The 12,972-nt window shown below is 40.2% G+C and overlaps 1 protein-coding gene across 1 annotated transcript in view; it reads right to left on the bottom strand.

Moving 5' to 3' along the window:
- PRSS12 (serine protease 12) overlaps nt 1-12,972 on the bottom strand; it is an 84,616-nt gene that overhangs the window by 45,158 nt on the left and 26,486 nt on the right. Inside the window, exons 3-7 of the mRNA XM_060246863.1 lie at nt 11,114-11,292; nt 7,101-7,251; nt 3,424-3,602; nt 1,851-1,992; nt 851-1,047 (exon numbers count right to left, since the gene is read on the bottom strand). Of these exons, the coding sequence (XP_060102846.1) occupies nt 851-1,047; nt 1,851-1,992; nt 3,424-3,602; nt 7,101-7,251; nt 11,114-11,292 (848 nt within the window). The remainder of the gene's footprint in view (nt 1-850; nt 1,048-1,850; nt 1,993-3,423; nt 3,603-7,100; nt 7,252-11,113; nt 11,293-12,972) is intronic.

Here is a 12,972-nt window from a genome sequence, read left to right as displayed (position 1 = left end):
TTTGCTTTTCAGATACAAAAAAACCAGTTTGCTCCAGAAAATAGAAATTGGCTCATGTCACTGTTGTGACTCTCTTATTCCATTTCTAAATTCTGTGGGCTTCGGCTTTTGAAGTGGACGCCATTCAATATACCTACTCACTCTTTCATTCTGTTTCTCTCTTTAGTTTTAATTCAAATACAGTTATCAGTTTTGGAATTTAATAAGACAAGGCAATCATAGATATACATTAAGTTGGATCATACTATGTAATTTTTCAGCATTTAACATGTAACATTAACACTTACCGGTATGCTTTGCTTCAGTTCTGTTTAGATATCTGGTCAGTTCTACAACCCAAATGTTACTTCATTGTTTACTGAATGTCCCATCCTGTTGCTTATATTTATTTTATTTTATTTATATTTACTCATTCTGTGTAGTCTGCCCTTAGCATCAGTAAGAAAGGCAGACTATAAATAATAAAAATTAAATAAAATAAATAACTGCATAAGATAACTGAATAAAAGATTTCCAGTTTAAAAAGAGTCAGGAGGAATGAAAACCCATTACCTAACCCAGGACCCTTTGTGCGGACTTCCTCATTCATCTCAAAGAGAGGACACCAAATCATATATTCCACTTATGAATGCAGAACTGCCTCCTCCACTGAAAATAATGGAAAAGACTTTTGAACATACACCATAAACCCCATAGTATGTTGGGTCACTAGACTCTGATTTTTTTCCTAGACACTCCATGTAGGTTGCAGCCTAACAAGTCCTTTCATATTTCCCTTGTTTCCATATAGGCTACATTTAATTATTAAGGACATTCACTGCTGATGTTCTGTCTACAAAGGACAACTTACCCAGTGAGATTCTGTGGCTATCATTATCTGGATAGCAACTGAGTCGGACATCCTCTTGGTGGCTACAATCATGCCTTCCCCATTCCCTCTTTGAACACTGGAGGATGGAAGACTCCTTTCCTGAGCAGCTAACATCATCCAACCAGATAGGTCCCCTGGCCTCTTCTAGGTAGCGTTCCAGTGAACTTCTTCCATTCCTGCGCACACACAGATTACTGTCAATATTGTAAATGATGGAGAACACATTAAAACAAAAAAAGGAAACAATCTCTTGTGATTCTAACACTGAACACTGAAAAATAAGACTACGTTCAGTTTCCATTATAATTATTTTATTTTGATGTGGGCACATGAAAGCTTAAACCTTGAATAAAACTTTGTCAGGCTTAAAGGCACCACTGGATTCAAACTTTGTTATATTAATTGGGATTAGGCTAACTAAAATTCCTGCTTAATCCAGGATTTTAAACACAGGAAATTGCACAGCAAAAAAGGCAATGATCCGGGGGCGGGGGTGGGGGGAAGAGACTATGTGCTTTTCCAACATGCTTCTAGTTGCTTAGCCATGGTTAGGCAAACTGCAGCACTATATCTGCACTGATCTTGATTATTGTGTCAGTTTATATTTCTCACATAAGTACATGCCTGGCCCGTTGACCATATAAATATCTGCTCCAGCAGAACCATTTTCAGAAAATACTGAACATAAGACGGTCAGAAAGTGATTTGATCAATGAATCCGCAGAATTCATTCAGTAGAAGGGAGCTAAATTACTGGGAGGGGGAAAATAAAACAAATGAAATAACACAACTAACCCACCTTCACCAAATAAATAGAAATCCCCAAACTTCTGTCAGTTAACTCATGCAGCATGTATATGTACATCCTGAAAAGCACCATAAGGATGTATCTTGAAGCAAAATTCAAAGCAATTCTACATAATATATTATACAATTTGCAAAAAATTATCAGCACTGCTTTACAAACTGATGTCCTTACTTAAATCCCAGCTGCCGACAAACCACATGTGTGTTCAGTTCAGTCCACCCATCATCGCAGATAGTGCCCCACTGTCCATTGTAAAGCACTTCCAATCGTCCCTCATGATTCCCTTTCCCACCTGCTAGTCTGATTGCACCATCTGTGGGTTTAAAAGAGTCAGTTTTAAGAGAGAACTATGTGGGACATAAGCCGCATCATAAAATTTGCTGCAACATATCATTAGGCTAGATGCCAGTTACTCACACTGTTTATAAAGAACATAATGGAAGCCAAGGGGGGGGGGGGGGAGATCCAATGAACCAGCATTTCCTGTAGTTACTGCTATCCAATTTCATTATTCAATAGCTTTAACAAGCTTTAATTGCTCACTTGTAATGTGTTATCACAGTGGGTTGGATTCAAGCCAGCTGGGTGTAGTAGTTAAAGTATCAGCCTAGGACTAGGCTCAAATCACCACTCAACCATAAAGTTTACAGGACAGCTTTGGACCAATCAGTCACTCTCTCTCATCCACAACCAACCTCACATTGTTGTTGCAGGGATAAAATGGGAGGGAGGGGAGAACTATGTAAGTCATCCTGAGCTCCTTGGAGGAAAGGGGAGATAAAAATACGATTCACAGATGAGCTTCACTGAATTCTTTTTCAGTCCTCCTGAAAAGCCACTCCAAATGGACAGGAGGCCCTTGAGAGTGAAGTAGGATGGATTCTGTCTTCAGACATCCATACAACAGAAAGAAGAGGTTTTAGCTCCCCCTGCCCGCCCACCCACCCACACTGCCTTTGCATTCTCATAAGACACCATGAAGCTGCTATTGGCGCCACTGTGAAATTTACACAAAGCCACATAAGTAACAATTTTTATAATGGATCCATCAGCCGAGAACATTAAAACAGTGAGGGGAAAAGGAGAGGCTACAGTCACTTCTCCCTGCATGCTGTGGTTGTAAAGAGAAAATAGGTGGTGTGTCTGGAAGGCAACATCTTCCATTGCAAATGTATCTCAAAATCCTTGTACTGTTCCTCAACAAACACAAGAACTTTGTGTTGTGTAAATATAGCCCTGAAAGCAGTTTTTGGGATGGCATAAAAGGAAGGGGGGAATCTATTCCACAAACTCCTTTTCCTCACAGTCCATGAGGTCCAACCCACTATGCTTATTTTGTTTGCAGTTAAGGTTCATGCCACCACTTCTCTGTTACAGTCTACAGAAGACACAGTTAAGGTCCTATGGTCAAAAACTTTATTCAACATAACTACGGATTTATTTTACACCATTATTTGAAAATACTGCATAGTTGTAATTTCAGAGGTACAGGATAGTTACCCCTAATAAAGCAAGCATTTTATTTAATTGCAACCACTGTAAATATTTTGTTCTATGCTAAGGTTAGGCACACAAAGTAGTCTGTGGTCTTAAATGTTTGAGATGCCTTTTCTAGGCACGTGAGTGACAAATGTAGGTACAGCATTCCTCCTACACAGAACTGTCCTGCTTTCTTGTCTCTGTATAACGAAAGAAGACTACAGTAAACTTTTCAAAGCTGTATTTTAGCAATTCAGTCATCTACCTGCTAAGGGAGTGCAGGATACTCCTGCATCTTCTTTGTGACCACAGTTGTGCTCTTGCCAGGAGCTCTTTAGACACTGTTCTATAGACAGTTCATTTCCTGTACATCGCACTTCATCTAGCAGCACCAGCCCTGAGCCTTCTCCAAAATAAGCTTGGCTCCAAGCCTTGGCAATACCCCTGTTCAAACACAACAAACAGAAAATCATTTATTATTATTAGTTTATTTATTAGTTTATAGCAAACCATCAGAACTAGGGATGGGCACAAACCAGCTCACAAACGAAAGTTTGTCACTAATTTTTGGCCAGTTTGTGGTTCACAAAGCAATGTTTGTAAACTGAAGAACTGCCATGAACTTCCACAAATTTTGATGCAGTTTGTGAAGAGCAGAAAGCATGCATTTAAATGACTCCAAGAGCGTTTTCGCACTAGCGTTTACTCCGGCGTAGCACCCCATTTATCTCCGGATCTTTCCCTGGTTTTTGCACCTGTTGCTCCGGCGCTGCGGTTTGCTCCAGCGCTTCAGGGGTTTCATGCCGGAGTATGTTTTTCAACATGCTTTCGGAGTTTTTGAAAACCTCCGGATCCACACCAGATCCACTCCTCGGAGTTTGCTGTGGGAAATCCATCCACGCTAGATCGATTGCTTTGTGGGCGTCACCCTCTCCCTTTCCGTCCTCCCACCCCATCCACCCCCTTGGCCAATCATCAGCCGTTCGCGGCGCTTCCCAAAAGTGCCCGCACGGCCATTTTTTTTTAAACTTCATATTTCTTGCGTAATAGCGATATTTCGAAATTAACAAATAGAAAAAAAAAACCCTCCTGGAATAGCCTCAATTGCCACTACAATTGGTTTCGTTAGAATTTTTTTTTATTATTATTGACTTTAGTTGCGTTATTTCGCTGTTGCGTTATCTCGCAACTACATTATACATTGTTGGGGGGGGAAATCTAGTGCCGGCGCGGGCCAAAGTGTTCATGTGTGTGTGTGTTTTAAAAAGGCAATGCCTCCCTCAGCTGTGCCACCAGGATTTCTGGACCTGCACAAAATCGCCATGTATAAAATGGGAAGTTGGAGTCCTGCATTCTTCTCCCTGGCTACACTCTGCTCGGTTAGAAAATAGACGCGAGCTCACTCTTCACACGCGCCACAGAAGGGGAAGGAGAGAATGGGGCGGGGGGGGAGCTCTGGCAGCAGGAATCAGTCAGGTCCCCGTTGCAAGCGCCAGCCGGGGAGGGGGAAGAGCGCGGAGGAAATCCCAGCTTCGCCACCCGGGAGGGAGCGAGGCTGGGAAAGGAAGAAGCTGCCACACACACAAACCCCTCGATTTCTCTCTCTTCGTTATTGCGATATTTCGCAACTTCAGAATTTGGGGGGGGAATCTAGTGCTAGGATTCTCCACTGTGAATGCTTCTGTTAATACATAAAGGGCTGTGGAGGATACTACAGCTGCAGCCAATCCATAAGCAGCAGCAGCACACGTGATGCGGTTTGTCCACGAAAAGAAGGGGAAGGAACAGCTGTGACTGCTCGATGTTACGTTATTACGTCCTTACGCAACCAGACTTGCGCTTAAAAAAAAAATGATTGACAGGGCATCGAACTCAAGTCAATGCCAGTGGGAAAACGATTTGAGCCGGGGCTTCATGGAAAGCGACTCCGCAAATGAGTCCATGTGCGAAAACGAGGAAAATAAGCCGGACATAATTGCGCCGTGGAATAAGGGGAGCAAACGCTAAGTGCGAAAACGACCCAAGTAATTTAAATCCCTGCTTTCTGATCATCACAAAGAATAGCTGAGCACTCAACTGTTTGGTTTAAATGCTTCAGAGCCATTTAACCCCCTGCTTTCTGCTTGCCATGAAAAGCCACAGCAAGCAAAAAAAGCAGAGGGGTAAATGGCTTTTTCATCACCACCAAAAGCCATGGCAAGCAGAAAGCAAGGGGTGAAATTGCTCTGAGCCATTTAAACTTCTGCTTTCTGCTCACCACAGCTTAAGAACATAAGAGAAGCCATAATGGATCAGGTCAATGGCCCATCCAGTCCAACACTCTGTGTCACACAGTGGCAAAAAAATCACAAAAAAACAGCTGCCATCAGATGGTCCATAGCTGGGGCCAGGACACTAGAAGCTCCCCCCCACACACACCAAAAGCACCAAAGCTTATTAAGGGGGCAGAAAGCAAGGACTTAAATGGCTCAAAGCTATTTAGATCAAACAGTTCCCCACCATTCAGCAGTTTGATTTAAAAAGCTCAGAGCCATTTAAACCCTTGCCTTCTGCTCCTTGCTGCTTTTCATGGGAAGCAGAAAGCAGCATTTTAGACTTAAAACGGCTCACAAACCAATATGAATCAGTTCAGTTCACAAACTGGCCAATCAGTTCGTGGTTCAGCCATTAATCACAAACTGAACCAAACTGCAAAAATGCAGTTCGTGCCCATCCCTAGTCAAATGCATCTCTAATTTAATTTTTGCTTTCTATTGCTTGGTTCAACTGTTGCAATCCAAAGTGCTGAAAGTGATATTTATCAAGGATCCAGGCCAAGTGCATATAGAGCAGTTACCTAACATGCATGCTGCTTAAAAGGAACATCTTACAGATATTTTATTGCCCATTTTCATCAAGATGTCACAATTCATTTATCATTCTTTAAAAAAAAATCCATGTTCTTTCTCAACATTATTATATTAGCATTTTCACAGTTCAAATTCAACAGTGTAAGAAAATGCTTTCAAACTTTGTGATATACCAAGACAGATGCTGGCTTTATTATTATTTTTTTAATCTATCTAAATGAGTTCCATTTTTACAGAAACAACTAATCACATGAAGAGCAATACAGGCAATGTGAGACATACAACTATTCCTTCAACAGATTTTTGCTCTTTGGACTCCAAGGAAACAACTTTCTACAGACTTGCAAAGTTCTTAAATCACTAGTTACATTTGGAAAGCCGCCTGAGTATGAACAGACCTCCTGACTGCCCTACCTGCTGGTTTTGAATCTAATCACAATCCAAGTATTTGGAGATAGTAAAAAGCCATTCTTAAAGGATGTTCTTTAACTTTGGAGGGCTCACTTTGCTTTTGGACTACTACTGCCTCTCAATGTGCCTGTCTGTTCCAACTTACTCAGTTTATATATTTGCAAACATAAGTCTCCAATATACTTTTCTCACCAGGAAAATGATCCTGAATGGCTACCCTTAAAGTGTTTTACCACTTCAGCAAGTATTGATAACAGGAACACAAAGAGTCTAACCTCAGGAAGTGTGAATGGCAACCATGCGGAGGGGGGCATTGGTGAAACAAATGAGTGAGGACATGAGTCCATGATGGCTGTGAACCAAATTATCTCATCACACTGTGAATTTCCACATCTCCTTAAGCAGCCAATATAATATTATCTGATACATTGTGCATTCGTGGACTCTACAGAGAACACCGAGATGCAGACTGCCATTTTCACTGGAAGCCCTGTGTTGTTCACAATGCTTAGCTCTCTGTCGAGAAGGTAAAAAATTCTATTTTTTATGAAAAGAGCATAATGAGTTCAACTATTCAAGTTATTAGTCACATTTAAACATGCAAAGAATGCATCCAAATTGTTTGTTCATTAGTAATTAATAGCTTTACAACTGAATTCAATGTATTTTGAAAAAAATTTACCCAAGACCAAGCTGCCTGCAGACTACCTCAGCATCAGCATCATCCCACTGGTCATCACAGATGGTCCCCCACTGACTAGAATGGTAGACTTCTACTCTTCCTTCATGAGCACTGCTCCCATCAACTAGCCGGACTGGGATAAAATCAGAGGCTGAAGGGAAACATATAATGAGAAAAATGAAGTTTTCACTTTCTTAACTGCTGACAACAGCAAATGTACAGCAGGAGGTTCTCGTTTTGAACTGATAACACCATTGCAATACAGAGCCACATGGACTTTGTTCCATTCTAAAATGGTCACAGATTCCAACACTACTATTTGTAGAACGTCAACAACTCTTTTAACTCCTAATCTGAAATAGAAAGTATTCCACACAACATTCCCTTGATTGATAAAGAAAAAAGCACAACAATCAATAGTTTTTTTCCTCTTATTATTGAGTAGGAACATAAAGAGGAACCTTGCTGGATAAGACCAAGTTTCAAACAGTAGCCTGTGAAAGTACAGTGCCCTAATCAGTACATTCAAAATAAGTTTATCCCTGAAATGGACCCTTTTTGGAGCTCTTCCTAGAACTGTAGTCAAAATAATTGCAGTGACTGATATGGATGTCCCTATGTTCCCCATACCCCAAGCCAACCTTGCACTAACTGTTAATGTTGAGAGATGTAAGCTGACATTTATTTATTAATTTTATTATGACTATTATTAGTTATAATAAAATAAGTTAATAAATGTCAGCTTACCTCATACAGTATGAAGGGAGCCTTGGAACATAAACCCAGCAATGTGAAACATGAGACATGAACACATTACAGCAGAAGTCTGTGTAGATAATAACTAGAGAGCAGATTTCCAAAAGGATATCACAGAATGAGAAAAATGATAGTGAATGGGGTTGAAGAACTTCTCTAGAACAAAAGGCTAAAGCATTTGAGGGTTTTTAGTTTAGAAAAAAATGACTAAAAAGGAGGGCATGGCAGAGGTTTATAAAATCATATATGATGTTGAAAAAGTAGAAAGAAAAATTTTCCCTTCAACTATAAAGGTTCAGTCATCCATGAAATATACCAGTAACAGATTCAGAACATTTTGTGGGGGAAAGAGTCTATAAATGCCTATTAGCTATTACAGCTAAATGAAATCTCCAGGTCCAGAAGACAGTACATCTCTGAATATCAGTTGCTGGAGGACAAACAATGAGAGAGGATATATGGGCTATGAGCTACTGCCTACATATCCTGTTAATGGGCTTCATAGAAGCATCTAAGCCACTACTGCTGAGAATTGGACTAGATGTCTCCTGTTCTTGAAATGCTGTGGGACTTGGTCTTGTCAACATACTTTAAATACACAGTGCTGGCACGGAATTCAGGATGGAGGATGATTTCAAACAAATAACAGAAACTCTGTTAGAGAAGAAGAGCTGAATAAGTATGCCAAGATCAATGGTCACTGTGCTGTTTGGTAGCTGAGATCAGAATGCTAAGGACAGCTGCTGTCTCTCAATCCGGAAAAGTCATAAGAGTGCTGCCCTGGAGCAGGTCCAAACCTGATATAAGTAAGCCTACCAGTTATTTTTGAGTCAAACATTTTAAGGATGAAAGGACTGCAATAGAAGTTTAAATGAAGCTGTATTACTTAAATCCCCAGCAATTTCCATTCATTACCTTGTGAACTAAAATAAGTGAAGATTATTCTGAGATTATGCAACTGTATAAATAAATACACCCTTTAAAATGGCCTCCTTCCCCCCTTCTGTTATAGTAAAGGTGAAGAATAATTACTCTGATGTAATCCAATTGTGTAAATGCATCTGTAAACATATAAATTGAACAAGACAGAAAATTTTGTTTAGTTTCACTACTACTGCCATAACCATTCAAATTTCCCTTCACTTGCTGCAGCAAGACTAAACAATTTCCATGAAAAATTAAATATAGCCATAGGGAACAGTTATTCAGATTATATACAATTTTATTAAATATGCTGGTTTGGCCCGTTTAAAAATCTACTTTGTTACCATGCTGAATTTACAATTTAGTATCTTTCTTTTTATTTACTATGATAAATGGCACCATTACTTATTTATTTAAAACATTTATTTCACCCTATCTTCTTGGACTCAAAATGGCTGACAACGCAGCAACCATTAATTTAAAAAGCCTGAATTTTGTCATAATCTGTCAGGGTTTTTTTGGGGGGGGGTAGAAATCATTAATTTAACTGCTGCATGAATGCGATACAAGAGAAGAGTGAAGTGGAAACATACACAGTTCCTGATTATTATTTCTCTCCAGCTTATCTGAACTGCAACTGTCACATGCCCCTGGTCCACAACATTCATAAGATGTCCCTACATCAAGAATCTGCTCATTTACAGGGTGGCAAGAAAAGATCTGACTTGTATTCTTGATGAACGAGGACTTCTGGAAGCCCCTGACCTTTCTGCTCACCAGGGTTTTTTATCCTTTCAGGCATACTCTCATACCAACTTAGACAGACCATGAATACTAGAGTTACTTCTGTGGTAAAAGTGATTATTAAAACAGATGCTGTGATAAAGGAAATCACTGCTAACTGCATCTCTATGAGGTCTGATTCACAGTTTTGTTTCTCCAGCTGATAAGGTCGTGCTATTGTTATTTCACATGAGGAGGAAGAAAAAGTTACATGAACCGACCTAAAAAGTTATTACCATGCCACATTCTAACCCTCCTAAAGAACTTTTTAAATACATGATAGCCACTTGGCTCTCTCTGAAAGCAGGATGAGGACATGTTTTAATGCATGCTACCTTCAGTTAGAAAAATATATATACACTCTTGCAGCTGAGCAATCCCATGAAATAACAGAGAAGTTTAAATGTCATCCAGTACTTGGTACACCAAACGGAGCTTCACTTGAAAGAAAAAGGCACAATTCACTTTCTTGAAAGGTGATGAATTGCTGCATGAGTAAGTATTTTTGGCCTAGACAAACACAGAACATGGCATGCACTTACTCCAGTGACATAATTCTCAAAGGGTGAGGCGTGCCTTCCTAAGGAGGTGTAGGCAGTTGTTCAGGGATACATGAGCTCATCCTACAGGCAGCTATCAGACTTTCTCCTCCCATTAACTAATGATGCTGGGTGCCATGGAGAAATCCCTATACTTTTTCTGCAGGCAGTGAGATTTGCATCTAAGAACCCCTAGTTTGAAAACAGAATGACTGAGGAGTAAGTTCAAGAGTCTAACACACAAGCCAGGAGAGCAGCCTTTTCTCTTTACAAAGATGAAGCGGTTGGGGGGAAATACAAGCAAGAAGATAACAGGATGAACAATTGCTCCCTATGTAATCACCTGAAAGTCCAGGGAAAAGAGCAAAACAAGCCTGAGAACCACTGAAACTGCAGTCCTGATTCCTGAAGGAAGCATGAATATATCTGCAAAACCTCTGTTGTGAAACAATTCCTGCTGTTATGAGAAATTAAGGCAAAACTATAGATGTGTTTGAGCTTAAATCTGCTACAATTATGTAGAAAGCTGGATTTGGGGACATCTGATATATAAACAAGAACAGGAGTGGAGCATGAACCTCCCTTCCTTTGCTTCAATTAGGCAAGCTACAGGCAAGGGTGAGGGTTTTCCACTCCTCAGTCATAACACCCTTTTGCTCCTTACACTGGATCTCCAGCTACTCTCTACTTTGTAAATAACAGAACTCAACACACAGCCATCTACTTTGGCTCTCAGTTTCCAACTAAGGGAATCATCCTTGTTCTTCACTTCATGTACTTTAAGATCATACTTGTTATTGTCTCCAAGAATGAGAAGTGAAACCACTTCTTCCTTGTTTCAAAATGCAATATAATTTAACAGAGTGAAAATAATTATATTAGTTAGCATAGCCCTCATGTATTCTACCCCAACCCATCACAACAAGGCTATTTTACAATGAATGTAGAGATAACAACTGTGCTGGTTAACATAACAAAAAATAAAATAATGTATATGCATTTGTATTTTACCATGAGAAAAGCTACACACGACAGCAGCTGCCATATTTTGAGGACACGTTCCACCCTGCCAAATATGTTTTTCACATAACAGGATGTTTTCTTCATCACCGCGGCAACGGACATCACTCCAGTAAACAGGGATAAGGCCCAGTCCAGAGAATGGGGTTTGCTTTGCTGTGCCTCTTTCTCTATGGGAGAAATAGTAAACACAGAGAGTCAGGGTAGGAAAAAAACACAAGGCAATTCCTCACTAATTCATTATGCAAACTAGTGTTTCCATGGTTCACCAGACTCTGCTTTTCCCTTCTAAATAGGACTCCAGAGGATACCTCTGGGTCACAAGAAAGAAACAAAAATGTATTTTCTCAATGTAATATGGGGTGTAAGTATGCAAATTCAATGTATCCAAATTATTTTAAACCTACCCTATCAACAGCTCATCTAGTGAAGTTTGAGTGAATCACACATTACAAAATCTTCATATGCCCCACACATCTACCTCTGTACTGTCAAGGCATGTACTTTGATCTCCATGTACACTTCTAAATTCCCAGGTGCACACATGTCTAATTCAGATGAAGACCACAGCAGGTGGGAAGGCCTGAAATGGTTCCTCAGCTCTATGATTTACCCCTTTGAGGAACCTTGCATGTACTGATGGATTACATGTAAGTTTTCCTAATAGGGAAAATAGTAGCTCTCTAGAGCAGGGGTGTCAAACATGCGGCCCAAGGGCTGGATCAGGCCCCTAGAGGGCTCTTATCAGGCCTGTGAGCATCTCACTGTCATCTGCTTCCTTCTCTCTTTCTCTCTTTCTCTCTCTCTCTCGCTCACTTCCTTTTCTGCATCACAACTTGCTTTGCCAGGCTTCCTCAATCGCACAGGAGCTACAAAGCAAAGCATCTATTTCTCCATTGGCTCACCAGCACATGAGCAACTTATGTACAAAGCTCACAATGCTCAGCCATTTCATGTTTTCCCCTGGGTGTAAGGCTCAAAGCATTGACCATGAGATTTCTGTAACGAATGTCAATAAATCAAAAGTAGGTTTGTCACTTATACACACACATCTGAACAACACCTGAACAGCATACTCAAGATTGCTACAGCACACTGTCTCCAGATTTTTATGTAGTAACTCAGCGCAAGAGGTGTCAGTTATCAGAGACTGTTAAATAAAATATTGCGAGAGTGCTAATCTTTTAAGCATATTTTAAATTTTGTTTTTTAAAAAAATCTTTAATTGTGTCCGTGTCCTTTATAAAGTTTTTATCTCCGCTACCTGGCATCACATTTTATGACAAACATGGCCCAGCCTTACAAAGTCTCATTTATGTCAGATCTGGCCCTCATAACATATGTTTGATACCCCTGCTCCAGAGTCACTTCAAACCAGTGAAATGGCATAAACTGTTGTCCTGATACAAATCAGGTATAAACACATCTGAGAATTACCGTAAGTTCCAAGCATAGAACTCCCAGAGCAAGTCTGTCAACAGGACTAGGAAAGAGATGCAGGGAACACAACGTCTCTGAAACATGTGTTAAGGCCTTTTAAATTTTCAAAAGCTAGGAATCATAACTGCCAATATCAAGACATTCTCTGGTGAGCATGATCTGTTTTTCCAGTTGGCATCTCTCAAGCCAAATGTCCCAACCAAAAACCCTGTTTCAAATGTAGGAGAGTTTTCATAAACTCTGGGGGCTTACATGAGTAAACATCCTACAACATTTCTGGTGTACTATAAATGCATGCCTTCAGACCACATTGTCAGGACTTGTAACTTTTACTCTGCTTGCTTTGACCAAACTGACTCCATATTGTAATTTAGAGTGCCTGACAGCGGTCATTGACCCTGGCCCCTCTG

This window comes from Heteronotia binoei, chromosome 9 (assembly GCF_032191835.1).
Source record: "Heteronotia binoei isolate CCM8104 ecotype False Entrance Well chromosome 9, APGP_CSIRO_Hbin_v1, whole genome shotgun sequence".
Lineage (NCBI taxonomy): Eukaryota > Metazoa > Chordata > Lepidosauria > Squamata > Gekkonidae > Heteronotia > Heteronotia binoei.
This window is presented reverse-complemented; position numbering and strand designations above follow the sequence as displayed.